The sequence below is a fragment of the Schistocerca nitens genome, chromosome 7 (assembly GCF_023898315.1).
Source record: "Schistocerca nitens isolate TAMUIC-IGC-003100 chromosome 7, iqSchNite1.1, whole genome shotgun sequence".
Lineage (NCBI taxonomy): Eukaryota > Metazoa > Arthropoda > Insecta > Orthoptera > Acrididae > Schistocerca > Schistocerca nitens.
The window spans coordinates 455,615,532-455,630,493 of NC_064620.1; the positions used below are offsets into that span (position 1 = coordinate 455,615,532).

The 14,962-nt window shown below is 40.5% G+C and overlaps 1 protein-coding gene across 1 annotated transcript in view; it reads left to right on the plus strand.

The window, feature by feature from the left end:
- Positions 1–10,390, plus strand: part of LOC126194755 (vacuolar protein sorting-associated protein 54) — a 145,085-nt gene extending 134,695 nt beyond the window's left edge. The window contains exon 19 of the mRNA XM_049933036.1: positions 9,583–10,390. Within this exon, the coding sequence (XP_049788993.1) occupies positions 9,583–9,694 (112 nt within the window). The 3' untranslated portion in view covers positions 9,695–10,390. The remainder of the gene's footprint in view (positions 1–9,582) is intronic.
- Positions 10,391–14,962: the final 4,572 nt, after the last annotated feature.

A 14,962-nucleotide genomic window follows, 5' to 3' on the forward strand; every position in this document is an offset into this window, starting at 1 on the left:
GGCTTTAGGGCGAAGATTATGCAATACTTCATAACAAACTGCTTTTGATGAGTGTGACGTCACAACTGGTTATATTAGGTTCCTTCGAGCAGTTGCCAGCAGGCTCTTGCACTAGTGCAGTTAAGTCATGTATGAGCAGTATCTTCTCCTTCTTCCGGCTATTTGAAGTGTCAGCAGAAGCAACAAGTAGCCAGATGCTACCCAGAGCAGTTAGATTTGCGCATGTACAAAGCAGTCAGAGTTGTAATGGGGAGGCGGGTTGTCTCAATGTGACCTGTCATTATGTTTAGTTATTTTCCTGTCTCGGATTTTATGTTATTTCCACATTGTTGGCAGTGAAGCATTAAATTTCCTTCCATAACAATAAAGTTATCTATGTTGGTTTGCTAAAGAAATTTGGTTTTTATTAATGTTTTCTGCAGAGGCAGTCGATGTATTTGAAATGAAGTTTTCATTCCACACTATTGCCTGGTTTCAACTGTTCGCTGAAATTCAAGTGCGCATTTACATCTTCTGGCATGTATGGCATTATGCCGTAATAAAAAGCCAAACATGAGATGATAGAGTAGGGGTACACCAAGAAAATTTGCATCCAGAAAACCACACTGAAAAGCTTAATACCGGGTTGGGGCCTCTTCATTGTGAATGTGGACATAAAAAAAGTGCACTTTAAGCTGAATTGTGCATTGTAGTATGGCTTACAAAATTGTGGTGTTCTTGGAGTATAGTCTGATGTCCTTTTTTGACATAGTGTAAGCGCTCTTAATGCTATATACGTAAGAACTTAAGGGCTTCCTACATCACTGTAGGGGCTGCACACGCGCAGTAACTCCTTCCTCTGACAACTGCTGAAACGAACCTATTTCTAACAGGTAGCAGGAAAATATGGTGAATGGTGGTTCGAAAAACATTACTTTCAAACTAAATTTCCTTTTAAGCAAGATGAATTATGTTACATGTGAGATGGACGAGGAATTTCTTAAACCACAGAGCATTTGACTTTCATTTAAAATGTAACACTTTGAGGACTAGCCACTTAGAGGAATTTTGTGCCCAAAAGACTGGAAATTATTTAAAATTTTACTGGCACATTTCTGTGATTTATCTTAAAGTGTAACATATGGAAAAAAGAATCAATATTATTTGGAAAGCTTAGCTTTTCTTGTAGCTATAACATTTATTTAAATTAAAATCTTAACTTTTCCTATGTGTTTGTTCGTGCTACTTAATAGTAATGTTGCTATTGACTGACTACATTAGGTGTTCTACACTCTCAATATCTGCTGTCATCGGCTGGTGTAATCAGAGTTTCCACATGTTTCCATATTTTCATCATAATTTTTATGCGTTCCACTATAAAAAATAAAAATACTTTAAATAAAACCCTGGTTTGGTTTTCAATTATCAGTTTCTTCCTGTATGTCACTGAAAATTCAGTAGTCCCTGTCAAGAATTGTAAGACAGTACTTAATGGTGCTCGACTATTCATTGTGTAGTAGTAGTAGTAGTAGCAGCAGCAGCAGCAGCAGCAGCAGGAGATACCCTTCACTTGGCTGTAAATTGCTGATAATATGTGGGACTTTGTATAAAAGATTCAGAAACTGATCCAGTGCAATTCATTTATCACTTGGTTTGATGATGCATAGACAGACACCAGATTACTTCAGTTACCGGTAAAAACATCTTCCAATGCACTCTAAGCAGTGACGCAGATTCGTTAGCAAACATCACGAACCAAATGTTCGAATGTCGTACAGAAGCCTTGCACATATGTTCACACTCAGAAATGCACAGTTTATGAACTGAATCTTGTTTAAATACCTTAACAGCACTGTATTACATCCTTGAGGAAATTTACAGTCTCTTCTCTTCAGTACTTTTAACACATTTGTCACAGTAGCAAAGTAAAAATAAAATTGTTGTTAATGGCAGGCAACAATGAGTTAAAATTCTGTTCAAGCTTTGTACACACCTGCTGCTAATTTTGTGATGATACGGGGTCGTGGTTTATTTGACATGCACTGTGTCTGAACTACGGACGGCAGTTGTTGCATTCAACAATTTGCTGCTCAGAGTTAACATACATCGCTTTCAGCTACCCTGTGTAATAAATTCGAATAGGAGAGAGAATATGGACATTTTTTCCCTTCAGCAATAATGGAAGAACTAAGTACTAGTCAGCAATATAATAAGTAATTGCTAAATCACAGAATTCAGTGAGCGTCTGCACCGATGCAAGGAATAAGCACGTGGCAGTGCCCCAAGCAGCAGGCACACGAACTCCGTGAATTCGGTGGCAATCAGCTGATTGTGAATACCAAGTGCATAATCTCATGTAGTTGGCACACCAGCCCACCGCAGAGAAGCGGAGTGTTGTCAACATCCAACAGGCTCAACATCATCTCAGAATCTTAAAGGAAAATGTATGTGATGACCAGAGTGTGCTTGGCATAGTGACTGTGGCACTGCAGAGAGAGATGGGAGGTGGGTGATCATTTTTAGACCACAGTGGGGGCGGGTGATATGGCTGAAGAGTAGTGATTGAGTCTTCTGAAACAAATTTAGGCTTTACACCATCGAAGGAAACAGGGTGCTGTTTGCCAGTGATCAAAATAGCCAACATCTTGTCATGACAGGTCAGAACACGATGGGGGCCGATATGAGGAGGCATATGTGCTGGTCTGACGCCATCTCTACAGAGCATGGCATGAATACTGTTGGGAAACTCCTTGTGCACAAGTATTGGTTGTGAGCTGTTTCATGATGCTGGCCTGGGCTGGATTTGCTAGAACTGCTGCCTCAGCTCTGCCATGAAATCTAGCAAATGTGAAACTTCCCTGTTGAGGCGTGTATATCGATAAATTCCCCTGGCAGCCTCGGTGTCTTGCCTTAGACCATTTCTGCCAGTGCCGCATCAAGATCTGGCTTATTCACTGCGTGCAGGGCAAGTAGGACAAATGGTAAGCCTGCAGTTCACTTGGAGTCATAACACATGAGCACCATCTTAAAGAGGTCTGTGCCATTCCTCCACCATACTGTTATTGGCTAGTTGGTAGCTTGTGGTAAAATGGTGGCTTGCGCCACAAAACGTGCTGAGATGTGCAAATAGCTCCAACTTGAACTGGCATCCTCGGTCGTTAGTAATGTGTAGTGGACAACTGTTAACACACAGCCCTCTGAGACATGAACACCACTGTCAGAATATCTGTGGAGGTGTTGTTGACTGGGATCAATTCTGGCCAACACGTAAATTTGTCTCTGATTGTTAGCAAATAGTGTTGATCGTCTGACGATAGCAAGGATCCCATGACGTCAGTGTGAACACGGGCAAATTTCTCAGTTGTCTGTGGAAAGTTTCTGATGGACACATGGACATGGCACTAAACTGTACTATGTTGGGGGCCTAGACATGAACGAGCCCACTTCCGACAATCCATCTGTAGTCCAGGCCATGTGTAGCAGCCGGAGACAAGTTTAGCGGTTGCCGTGATTCCTGGGTGACACAGGTCATGAAGACCATGAAAAATGCGCTTGCGGAGCTCTGCTGGCACATATGGGTGAGTCTTTCCAGTGGTGTGTGTGACGAGGGCCTCCCATCGGGTAGACTACTCGCCTGATGCAAGTCTTTTGATTTGACGCCACTTCGGTGACTTGCGCGTCGATGGGGATGAAATGAAGACGATTAGGACAACACATTACCCAGCCCCTGAGCGGAGAAAATCTCGGACCCAGCCGGGAATCGAACCCAGGCCCTTAAGATTGACAGTTTGTCGTGCTGACCGCTCAGCTACCGGGGGCGGACTTTCCAGTGGTGATGTCACAGTATAATTGCACATTTGTCCTGACATGTTTACGTATTTGAGTTGAAGGTGTGCCTCAGTATCTTTGAGTGGGTCGTGGAGCTCATGATCACATTGTTGCATATTGGACAGACATAGGAGGTCAACAGTTTTGGTGACAGCTCCAACTCAATGAGAAGCAGTCAGCTACAATGTTGTTCAGATGTGAGACATGCTGAATATCTGCTGAAAATTGATAAATTCAAGTTAGTTGAATTGTCTCGGCGAGCACTTCTCATCGCTTTGGTGGAAAGTGTATGTGAGGGGTTTATGGCCCGTGTATATTGTAAACCCCTTCACTACTTGTTGTGCATGGAAATACACCACCACTGTGTAAATGGTTGACAATTCTCTATCGTATGTGCTCCATTGTTGTTGCAAGGGCATTAGATTGCATGACGAAAAAGGTGAGGGATTGCCATGTCTCGTTTACACATTGTTGGAGTGCAGCCCCGATGGCTGTCTAGCTAGCGTCTACTGCTAGTGCTAGGAGTGCATCTGTCACTGGATGAGCAAGGAATGCAGCGTCGACAATGCTCTTTTTGGCAGCTTCAAATGCATCAATCATCAGCGGTGTCCATTGCACGAGTTTCTGCTTTTGGATCAGACAGTGCGGTTTCCAGTGACAGGTGGCACCAGTAAACATTGAGCATGACAAGAAATCTGCATAGTTTGCTGTTATGGGATGTGGAATATTTGATATGGTCTCGACTGTCTCTAGTAAGGGGCATGATCCCTCTGACGAAATTTGATGGCCCAAGGAAGTTATTTCTGGTTGGGCGAACACACCTTAGAAACATCCAGGCCAGCACTTTGTGTGACCAGGTGCTCAAAGACTTGCTTGAGATGAAGCTCGTGCTGCTCCGGTGTTTCTGAAAAGACAAGGATATCATCCGAGTACACACAACAATTTGGTAAAGCTCATAGCACTGAGGAGATTACAGTGGCCATTTTAGGAATATCTTGTTCGGCAACAGGAATCTGGGTGTATGCCTTGATGTAATCAAATATGCTGAACACTTGTTTTCTGCTTAATAAGGTGTGGTTGTAGTCTTTCAAATGTGGCACAGAGTAATGATCAAGGATGGTTGTTGCATTTAACGCACGGTAATCACAGTATGGGTGCCATACACTGTTCTTCATGGATACAAGGTGGAGGGGTGACTAGTGTGCTCCGATGGACTGACGAATGATTAGCCAGTGTGGCATCAAATTCCACTTTCGCAGTGGTGTATTTGTCTGGGGCCAGCTTCTTTGGGTCTACATGACACCGGGGAACTTGCCGTGGCGTTGATATAATGGACAGTATTATGGCATACCTGTTGTGGGACCGCGGGAATCTTTCTGAGCAATGGGAACTGGTCAAGTAGTTTTGTGTACTCTTCCTCTGCAACCTGGATGACCGTGGTGTCGCTGCCGACCGCATGGTGTCAGAACCGAGCCGTAGACCATCTGGTGACAGTGTCCAGCAAGTGGTTGTTGGCAGTGTCTTGGAGCAGGCGGTAGTGTGCTAGGAGATCCACCCCAATTATCAGCTCTGCCACGACGTCCATGATGACAAAATTCCATGTCACAATCTCACATATATACCCCCTGATGTTCCATGCCGTACGTCTGGATGGCGGAGCTGTTAGCCACCGATAATTTGAAGTTTGTGGCTGGGTGGCACTTACACAGTTTGTCTCTTGGCAAAATACTCAATTCCAATCCTGTGTGGACCAAAAATTTGCACCTCTTCTTGTAGTTGGTCATAAACAGGTGTGCAAATAAACAATTAGATGCATCGTTTTCTGCCTGGCACTTAAGGTTGATGTATTCTCACAGCAGATTACACTTACGCACTTGGTCGGCGAACTGCTGATGGTAACAGCATATGTTAACTGCTTATGAGTAGTCACAACAAGGAGTGTTAGATGCAGGAAGATTCCACGATCTCCATTGATATTTATCTTTAATGTGGAGGTCAGTGAGAAGTTCATTCAATTGATTGCTTAGGGTGTTAACTTTGTTAAACAGGCCATCCTTCAGTTGTTGGTCCAGTGCCCAATTTTTTTTGTCCACTCGCAGTCTGATTTGAGGTCCATCAGTGTACTGCTGCACTTTACTGTCAGTTCGGAACAAGAGGTAGGTACAATGGCATCCTGTATCCAGTCGGTCCAATTGGCCACGTCATCCGGAGGCTTTTCAGTTTGAGTGTTATTATGGCCTTGACTTGTGCTGGCAGTCTGCTGCTGTATATTGTGCTTACTAGCAGTTCAGGGATGGTGTGTGCATCGACCTTGCATTGTAGGTGGTGGAGGTATTGTGAAGGCTTTATGTCACCCAAATTGTCCTGAGTGAGCACTTGTTCTATCCTCTCTTCGTGCTAGGCGGATACTTGATATATGAGTTCAGCTTTCAGTTTCAGGTAGGCGTCTGTCTCCAGTGGTGCTGTTATAATATCGTGCACATCCAATGCATATCTGTGATCAAGCTGACTAACCACTAGTGCAAATTTGCCAGAATCTGTCATTATTCTGTAACATAGAAACTTGCCACAATTGGCTCAAACCAGAGTGTGGAGTTGTTTAGCTAAAATGGTGGAAGTCATACTGCCAGTCTCAAAGTAACAGGTGGATCGTTATCCATCATGTTTCTGCTGTGTGACACGATATCTTGTCTTGTAATCTGTATTCCTGACCACGATCACTTCGAGGTCATCAGTGTTGTTAATCTTGTAGGGATACGGGGCCGCAGCTTATTTGACATGCTCAGCATGTGGACTATGTTCGGCAGTTATTGCATTCAACAATTCACTGCTTTGAGTTAACATATGGTGTTTTCAGCTACTCTGTGTAATAAACTCGAATGGGAAAGAGAACATGAACATGCATTTCCTTCAACAGTAGTAGAACAACTAGTTAATATCAATAACAACAGAATAATTAATTGCTAAATCTTAGAATTCACCAAATGTCCACACCACGGCAAGGAATAAGTGCGAGGCAGTGTTCCAAGCGCCAGGTGTGCGGACTCCTACACATTCGGAGGTGATCAGCTGATTGCGCACGCCAAGCACGTGATCTCACATAGTTTCCACATCTCTGTTCTCAATCACATAGTGTAACAGTTTATCATCTCTCTGCTTTTTGCGTTAGATTTAACTCTCCAAGGAGCAACTGCAGTTCAAAGAGTAAAGGCCTCTCTCTTGCAGATGGAATGTGGTACATAGTCATATTTCAGAATTTATTATTAGAACAATAGTGTGTTCATTGAACCCACTAGCTGATTGGATTCCTAAACAGATGTTAAATAAAACATTGTATGCTAGCACAGTCTTGGAAGCTGGGATATTACACTATGAAGCCTCTCCTTTGAATTCTTGCCACAAAGTCTAGAAATAAATCGAGGGGATGATTATGCTTAGGATTTCCAATAATCAAGTGACTGAAAACAGCCTCTTATCTAGGGTGGCAATTCTCCTGGAAAACCTGGAATTCTTAGGGAATTACATTTTGTCTTGAATGATCAGGGAAATCTCAGAGAATTTTAGGTATTTCATAAAATTTCAGGGAATTCTGTGTTTTCAACATAATGAAATTTAATTTTATTTACTGTTATAAATCACAAATTTTAGAATTTTTAATATTTCAAAGTGTGTTAATCATATGATTATTATTCTATCTAAATAACTGATGTTAAAAAACTATAGCTAAACTAGTGCTTGTGGGTGTTATACAGCTCACCTGAGAGGAAAGGAAGATCATGTAATATGCTAGCCCCCCCCAATACACACACACACACACACACACACACACACACACACACACACACAAAATTAATTTATCAGGAGCTTCTTCCTTGTCACGTTGTTCCTCCTCCCCCCCCCCCCCCCCCCAAGTTTGGGTAGCCACCCCGCTTTACCATACATTAGAGTCACTGTGCTGTAAATAGGCACATGAATGTACCAACTCAGTTTTTGAACTTGCATTCTTCATCAGAGTACACTCTCTGACAACATAGAAGTATTAAGTTGAGGGGAGAGGCTGGGGTTGTTGGAAGAGAGAGGTTTTGCACAAGAAAAGTGTAGGAATGCAGAGCCAGAGCAAACTTTTCCTTGGCAACAGTTAGACTGTGTCTGTTGATGAACAACTTTTTGGTCAAGCTAGCACAAAAAACAGTGTAGTAGTTGCAGAGGAATTTGTCCTGTTTCTGGTGGTATAATGCGTACAGGGCAACTCAGGTGGCATCTGGGCGGAGTGGAAGAATTGGATTGTCAGGTTGAATGAAAGTGACAAAATTTGAGAAAAAGTTTGGTTGTTATTGCCGATGCAGGTTACAGAGGATCTTCCAGGAGGAATATCCCATATACGACTTGTACGGGCAACAGAAAGTAAAGGGTGTTAGGAAGAACAGCAGTATGACAGAGCAGCCGGGGAATAATGGAAAAAGACTGAGACAGGGACAAAGAGACACATGGCAGAAGCCATATGCCCTGTAGGAGGTCCAGTTGTTCAGAGTATGCTCGACTATGGAACACCTTTGACTTCGGTCTGTCAATTCAGTATGCGTATAGCAGCACATGTAGCTGGCTGGAACGACTGAGTACTGAATGTAAAACCGTAGCAAGACAACATTGCAATAAAAATTTCTTGGGAGTCATGGTGCAAATGACAACTGGGGTTGTACATACTGGACTGTAGAAAGGTGTACCGTTGACAAGTTTGGAATATGATGTGCTGGGTGGATGCATGCTGCAGGTTTTGCATGTGCATCTTGAACATAGATATGACCCATGTACCAATTAATGGAAGCAGTAGTGGCATTCGTAGTTTGAGTAGGAGGTGGTGTGTTTTACGCTGCCTCTCGCAAGTCTCAAATGTAACCACTCACAGGCATGAGTCATATAGAGACAAAAATAGGATACTTTCACATGAAGTAACATTATAATTAATGCAATCTTCACAAGAATAACTCAATTAGATACAGAATTATATGAGAGGAGGAATTCCAGGATGAAAGCAGCAAACAAAAATGTGAAAAAAAAAATAGCTGATTAACTTGTGGCACATAGACGTTCAGTATGTAGTTACACAGAAAATTGCCTAACTTTCGTGTGAACTCTTTTTCTTTTTACAGTATTATTACAGTAAACACACTGGCGGATTGTGAATGGTTACAGGGGCAGGTGGGTGTGGAGAAAGAAACGAATGTGTTTCAGTAATTAAATATTCATATGGATTTGTGTGACTTGTTTCTTACATTTGGTTCAGCATTTTGCTGAACAAATATAATAAATTAAGAATTTGCAGATTCGTAAATTATAGATAAATTTTTGTTCCAACACAATGTTTTTAATAGTGTACTAATATCGAACAAGTTATTAGATGATGCCATTAGTTTAAAATTTATCTATATTAGTATTCTTTGTCTTCAGAGAATTACGTGTAGGCTTAGTTTCAGGATCTTTACGTTCTATTACAACCATTGTAGCAGGTAATCAGAAAACAGTGATGCTGCAGACAGAATATAAAAAGTAGAATTTAAAATGTAATCTGTCTTATTTCTTTAAATATTCCCATGTAGAGAGTTGATTTATTTTGCTACTTAAATGCTCTTCTTGGCAATATATTGTTTTCACTAATGTTTGGCAATGTTCAAAGCTTTTAAACTGACTTATTTTTAACTTAGCTTCAAAGTGTTGAAACTCAGTGCAACTAGTTCATATATTGAATTATAAATATTATTCTTTGCTTCCTTACAGAATTGTGACTTCTGAACTGACGTTTTATCTCGAAACACTGAAAACATTGAAAGTACTTCCTGTGGAAGAATTAAGTGATGGAGCAATGAAAAGTATTTGGGATCCCCAGTAAAATTCCAGTAAACTGAAACTGAGGCTGTGAAGTGTACATTTAGTGATCTCATGATAGTTTGTTGTATGAAATTTATAGATGCAGTTATCTGGAAAATTTTATGAAAACTGTTGTATATGAAATAAGATGTGAACTTTTATTGTTATGGTAGATGTGTAACTTAATTATGAACTTCTTGGTGAAATGTGCGATGTGGGAGATAAGTTTCACTGAAATTCAGTGTTTTGTGAGGAGTGTGATGTAATAGTTATTGACACAGAGATACTGTGAACGCTTATTAGTGCTTGATGATGATTCATAGTGAGTGATATACTGCCACAGAAGTTAGTACAAAGTTCTTTATAAGTGCAAACTGAAAAATAAACTTTCATTACATATCCCTCTTTATTGTTCTGTGAGGAAAAGTGTGTCGCAACAGGCAGAAGTAAATTGAAGACACCACAGACTTTTCAAGATCATTGGCATGTTGCATTATTAATCAAGGTTTTCAACAGCATTCCATGCCTCCTTCTATAAGTAACTTTTGCATTGGCATATAAATATCAAGCTGAATTACATGGTTTAAATGTATTATCTCCATCATTTTACTATTTATTCTCATGTTAAGTTTACATTACTTTTCATTTAGTAATTTGTAATATGTTTACAACTAATTTCTGCACGAGAAGACTGCGTAACAACCTTATCTATTCAGTGAAGTAAACATGAATTTCATTGGAGCACCTTGTTCTTTATGATGATGAAATTGGGGATGCATCACCTGGCTGATTAAATTTTGAAACTTGGTATAAATTATCTCCAAAGAGCCACGCCACCATTTATTAAGGATTTGAATAGTTTCGAGAGTTCAGCTCTCACTTTCAAAAGTCACCAATGTAACAAGAAAGAAGGATCACAACTCGAAAGGTAATCAATATATGTTATTACATACATTACCTATGGTTAAAACTTGAGAAGATTATTTTTGGGAAGTTATTAAAAAATAAATAAAAACCACTCAAGTACAGCATAGAAACATGTAAAACACAAGCATACACTATAAAATTATACTAAATATCAAGCAGCTCATTATGCATGCTACTAGTGAATCAGTTAATAATAAGTGCATGGTTTTAGGGATTTCAAATAGCCATGGTCTGCAGATATGAAACACAAGCTAACAACAAAAGTCATAACATAGGTGAAACAGAAGTGCCCATAGGCTCACATAAATGTGGAGAACAGTACATACAATGTGAGTCCATAAAGAATCGAACCTTTGGTTGGCAGAAATAAATTTATTGATAAGGAACTACATAACCCTAATTGCCCTCAAAGTACTCCCTCTGGTAATGCACACACTTCTCCCACTGCATAACCCTTTTTTTGCCCTCAAAGTACTCTCTTTGGTGATGTGCACACTTCTCCCACCACTGCCACCATTATGGGAAACATCTGTGGAATGTGTCTTTTGGAATAATAATAATAAACTGGGCTATCTCATTAGGTATGACATCTTCTCTCAAGTCAAATCCTGTACCTTTCAGAGGGCATTTTCAACTTGGAAAATAGCCAAAAATCACACGGAGTCATGTCAGGAAACCTGATTAACCACAGTGTCAGTCTTCTTGGCTGAGTGGTCAGCACGTCTGACTGCCAACCAGTATAGCCGAGCTTCTCCAGGTGGGGACTCCTGGCCATAAGTGCCATGCCAGCATTCCACAGATGCTTCCAATAATGGTGGCAGTGGTGGGCGAAGTGTGTGCATTACCAAAGAGAGTACTTTGAGAGTGATTAGGGTTATGTAGTTCCTTATCAATAAGTGTATTTCTGTCAACCAAAGTTTTGATAGTTTTTGAACTGACCTCATACATATTGATTGCCACATTTTTGTGAGCCTGGTATGCTCTTGACATCAGCACTGGTCACACGATCTGCCCATTCAATCTTTAGCATGCAGCAGTACCTCCACATTCCAAGTGCCTTCACCCTGTTCATGGATACAGTTTTATTTATACAAGGTTACAGCAGTGTTGATAAACACACAATACTTTACTATTCTCATATGTGCAGGGAAGCTGAGGATTATGATTACGTTTTGGATATTTGAGCTTTTGATGTGGTCTTGATGTGGTACCAATTCTTTTTTTCATCTCTTAATCGTGATTTCAATTTTCCGTCAACCAGCATCCTAAGTATTTAATTCTGCCGACTCTGAAGTATGTTGCTGCCCAAGTTGATAATCACTATTCTCTAATTGCTAATGACAATAATTTTTGCTTTTTATGCAACTAGTATTAAATCAGAAACTTTTGGCAATGATGCTAGTACTGTTTAGGAGATCATCTCTGTGAATACTGTGCAACCCACCGTACGGTGTGTGGCGGAGGGTACACTGTACCGTTACTCATCATTTTCTTTCCTGTTCCACTCGCAAATAGAGTGAGGAGAAAAACGACCGCCGATATGCCTCCATATGAGCCCTAATTTCTCGTATCTTATGTGTGTGGTCCTTAAGCGCAATGTATGTTGGCGGCAGCAGAATCGTTCAGCAGTCAACTTCAAATGCCGGTTCTCTAAATTTTCTCAGTAGTATTTCCCGAAAGGAAAGCTGCCTTCCATCCACTGATTCCCATTTGAGTTTCCGAAGCATCTCCGTAATGCTTACATTTTGTTTGAACCAAATGGTAACAAATCTAGAAGCCCTCCTCTAAATTGCTTTGATCTCTTCCTTCAATTCGACCTGGTACAGATCCGGAACATTAGAGCAGTACTCAAGAATAGGTTGCACCAGCATCCTATATGCGGTCTCCTTTACAGGTGAACCACTCATTCCTAAAATAGTCCAAATAAACTGAAGTCAACCCATTTGCCTTCCCTACCACAGTTTTCACATGCTCATTCCACCTCGTATCACTTTTCAGCGTTACACCCAGATATTTAAATGGCTTGACTGTGTCAAGCTGGACACTAATAATATTGTATCCTGACATTACAAGTTCATTCTTCCTGCTCATCCAGATGGACTTAACATTTTTTCCACATTTAGGGCTAACTACCATTCATCAAACCAACTGGAAATTTTGTATAAGTCATCTTGTATCTTCCTACAGTCACTCAACTTCGACACCTTACGGTAAGCCACGGCATCATCAGCAAATAACTGCAGACTGCTGCCTACCCTGTCCACCAAATCATCTATGTGTATGGAGAACAACAGTGGTCCTACCAAACGTCCCTGGAACACTCCTGATGATACCCTCGTCTCTGATGAACACTTGCCATCGAGGACAATATCCTGAGTTCTATTATTTAAGAAGTCGTTGAGCCACTCACAAATCTTTGAACTTATTCTGTATGCTCATATCTTCGTTAACAGCCTTCAGTGGGGCATCTTGTCAAATGCTTTAAGGAAATCTAGAAATATGGAATGTGCCTGTTGCCCTTCATCCATAGTTCTCATATCATTTGAGAAAATGACAAACTGAGTTTATAAAGCATGCTGATTAGTGGACATAAGCCTCTTAAGACTCAAGAAAGTTTATTATATTCGAACTGAGACTGTGTTCAAGGATTTTGCAGGAAACAGAAGTTAGGGATATTGGTTTGTAATTTTGCAGGTTCGTTCTTTTACCTTTCTTATGTACTTTGAGTCACCTGCGTTTTTTTTTCCAGTCACTTGGAATTTCGTGCTGTACGAGAGATTCACAATAAATGCAGGCAAGGTAAGGGGCCAATGCTGTAGAGTACTCTGTAAAATCAAACTGGGGTTCCATCTGGACCTGTTGATTTATTTGTTTTCAAATCTTTAAGTTGCTTGTCTATGTCAGGTAGCTTATTTCTGTGTCATCCATATGGAGTATGTCCGATGGTCAAATGACGGTATGTTTGTACGGTTCTCCTGCGTGAATGATTTCTTGAACGAAAAATTTAAAACTTCGGCTTTCGTTTTGCTATCTTCAACAGCCATACCAGACTGATCAACCAGGGACTGAATGGAAGCCTTAGACGACCTGCTTACTGATTTTACATATGACCAGAATTTTTTCATGTTTGTCATATCTTTTGCCAGTTGTGACAGCAGTAGCTCTATGCTTCACACACAGATCATTTCACAGGATGACGAATCTGTACTAACCTTCACTTGTCGTAATTTGTGCGTCCTCTTTTGGACTTAAGAGTGCAACAGCCTCTGCTTCCTCAACATCCTATTAATTTCATTATTAAACCATGGTCGGTATTTTCCATCCTTGATCCACTTACTAGGTATGTAACTCTCCAGACCATGATTTACAATCTGCTTAAACTTTGCCCATAATTCCTCTACATCCATCTAAGTGATGCAAATTGACTGTGTAAGTAAGATGTTAAGAACTGCTCTATCTAGCAGAAATACTCTCCTAGCCTTCTTGACTGATTTATCAACTTTTGTAATGATAGTTGATGTAATGATATCATGATCACTGATCTCCGTTTCTACTCTGACATTGTCGATAAGGTCCAGTCCATTTGTAACTTCAAAGTGTAAGATATTTTCATTGCGTGTGGGCTGCCGAGCTAGCTGCTCCAGACAATTTTCAGAAAACCTGTTCAAAAGTATTTCACATGACTGTCAGTACCCCCCACCCCTTCCGACGACCACAATGAATCCATAGATACCCCAGTCTATACTCGGTAAGTTAAAGTTGCATCCAACTGGTATTGCATGATCTGAGTATTTATGTGCTATAGACTTTCTCTGAATTATTCTAGAACTGCCAAGTGGAATCAGGTGGCCGGTAAAAACATTCAACAATTAATTTATGAATATAATAGAGGGAAACATTCCACGTGGGAAAAATATATCTAAAAACAAAGATGATGTAACTTACCAAACGAAAGCGCTGGCATGTTGATAGACACACAAAGAAACACAAACATACACACAAAATTCAAGCTTTCGCAACCAACGGTTGCTTCATCAGAAAAGAGGGAAGGAGAGGGAAAGACGAAAGGATGTGGGTTTTAAGGGAGAGGGTAAGGAGTCATTCCAATCCCGTCTTTCCCTCTTTCCTGATGAAGCAACCGTTGGTTGCGAAAGCTTGAATTTTGTGTGTATGTTTGTGTTTGTTTGTGTGTCTATCAACATGCCAGCGCTTTCGTTTGGTAAGTTACATCATCTTTGTTTTTAGATATACAACAATTAATTTAGTTTAACCGACACTTGTTATACATGACCAGACAACTCCAATGTCACACTCAATTTTGACATCAATAGAGATAATATTTTTGTCAACTGCAAAGATAACT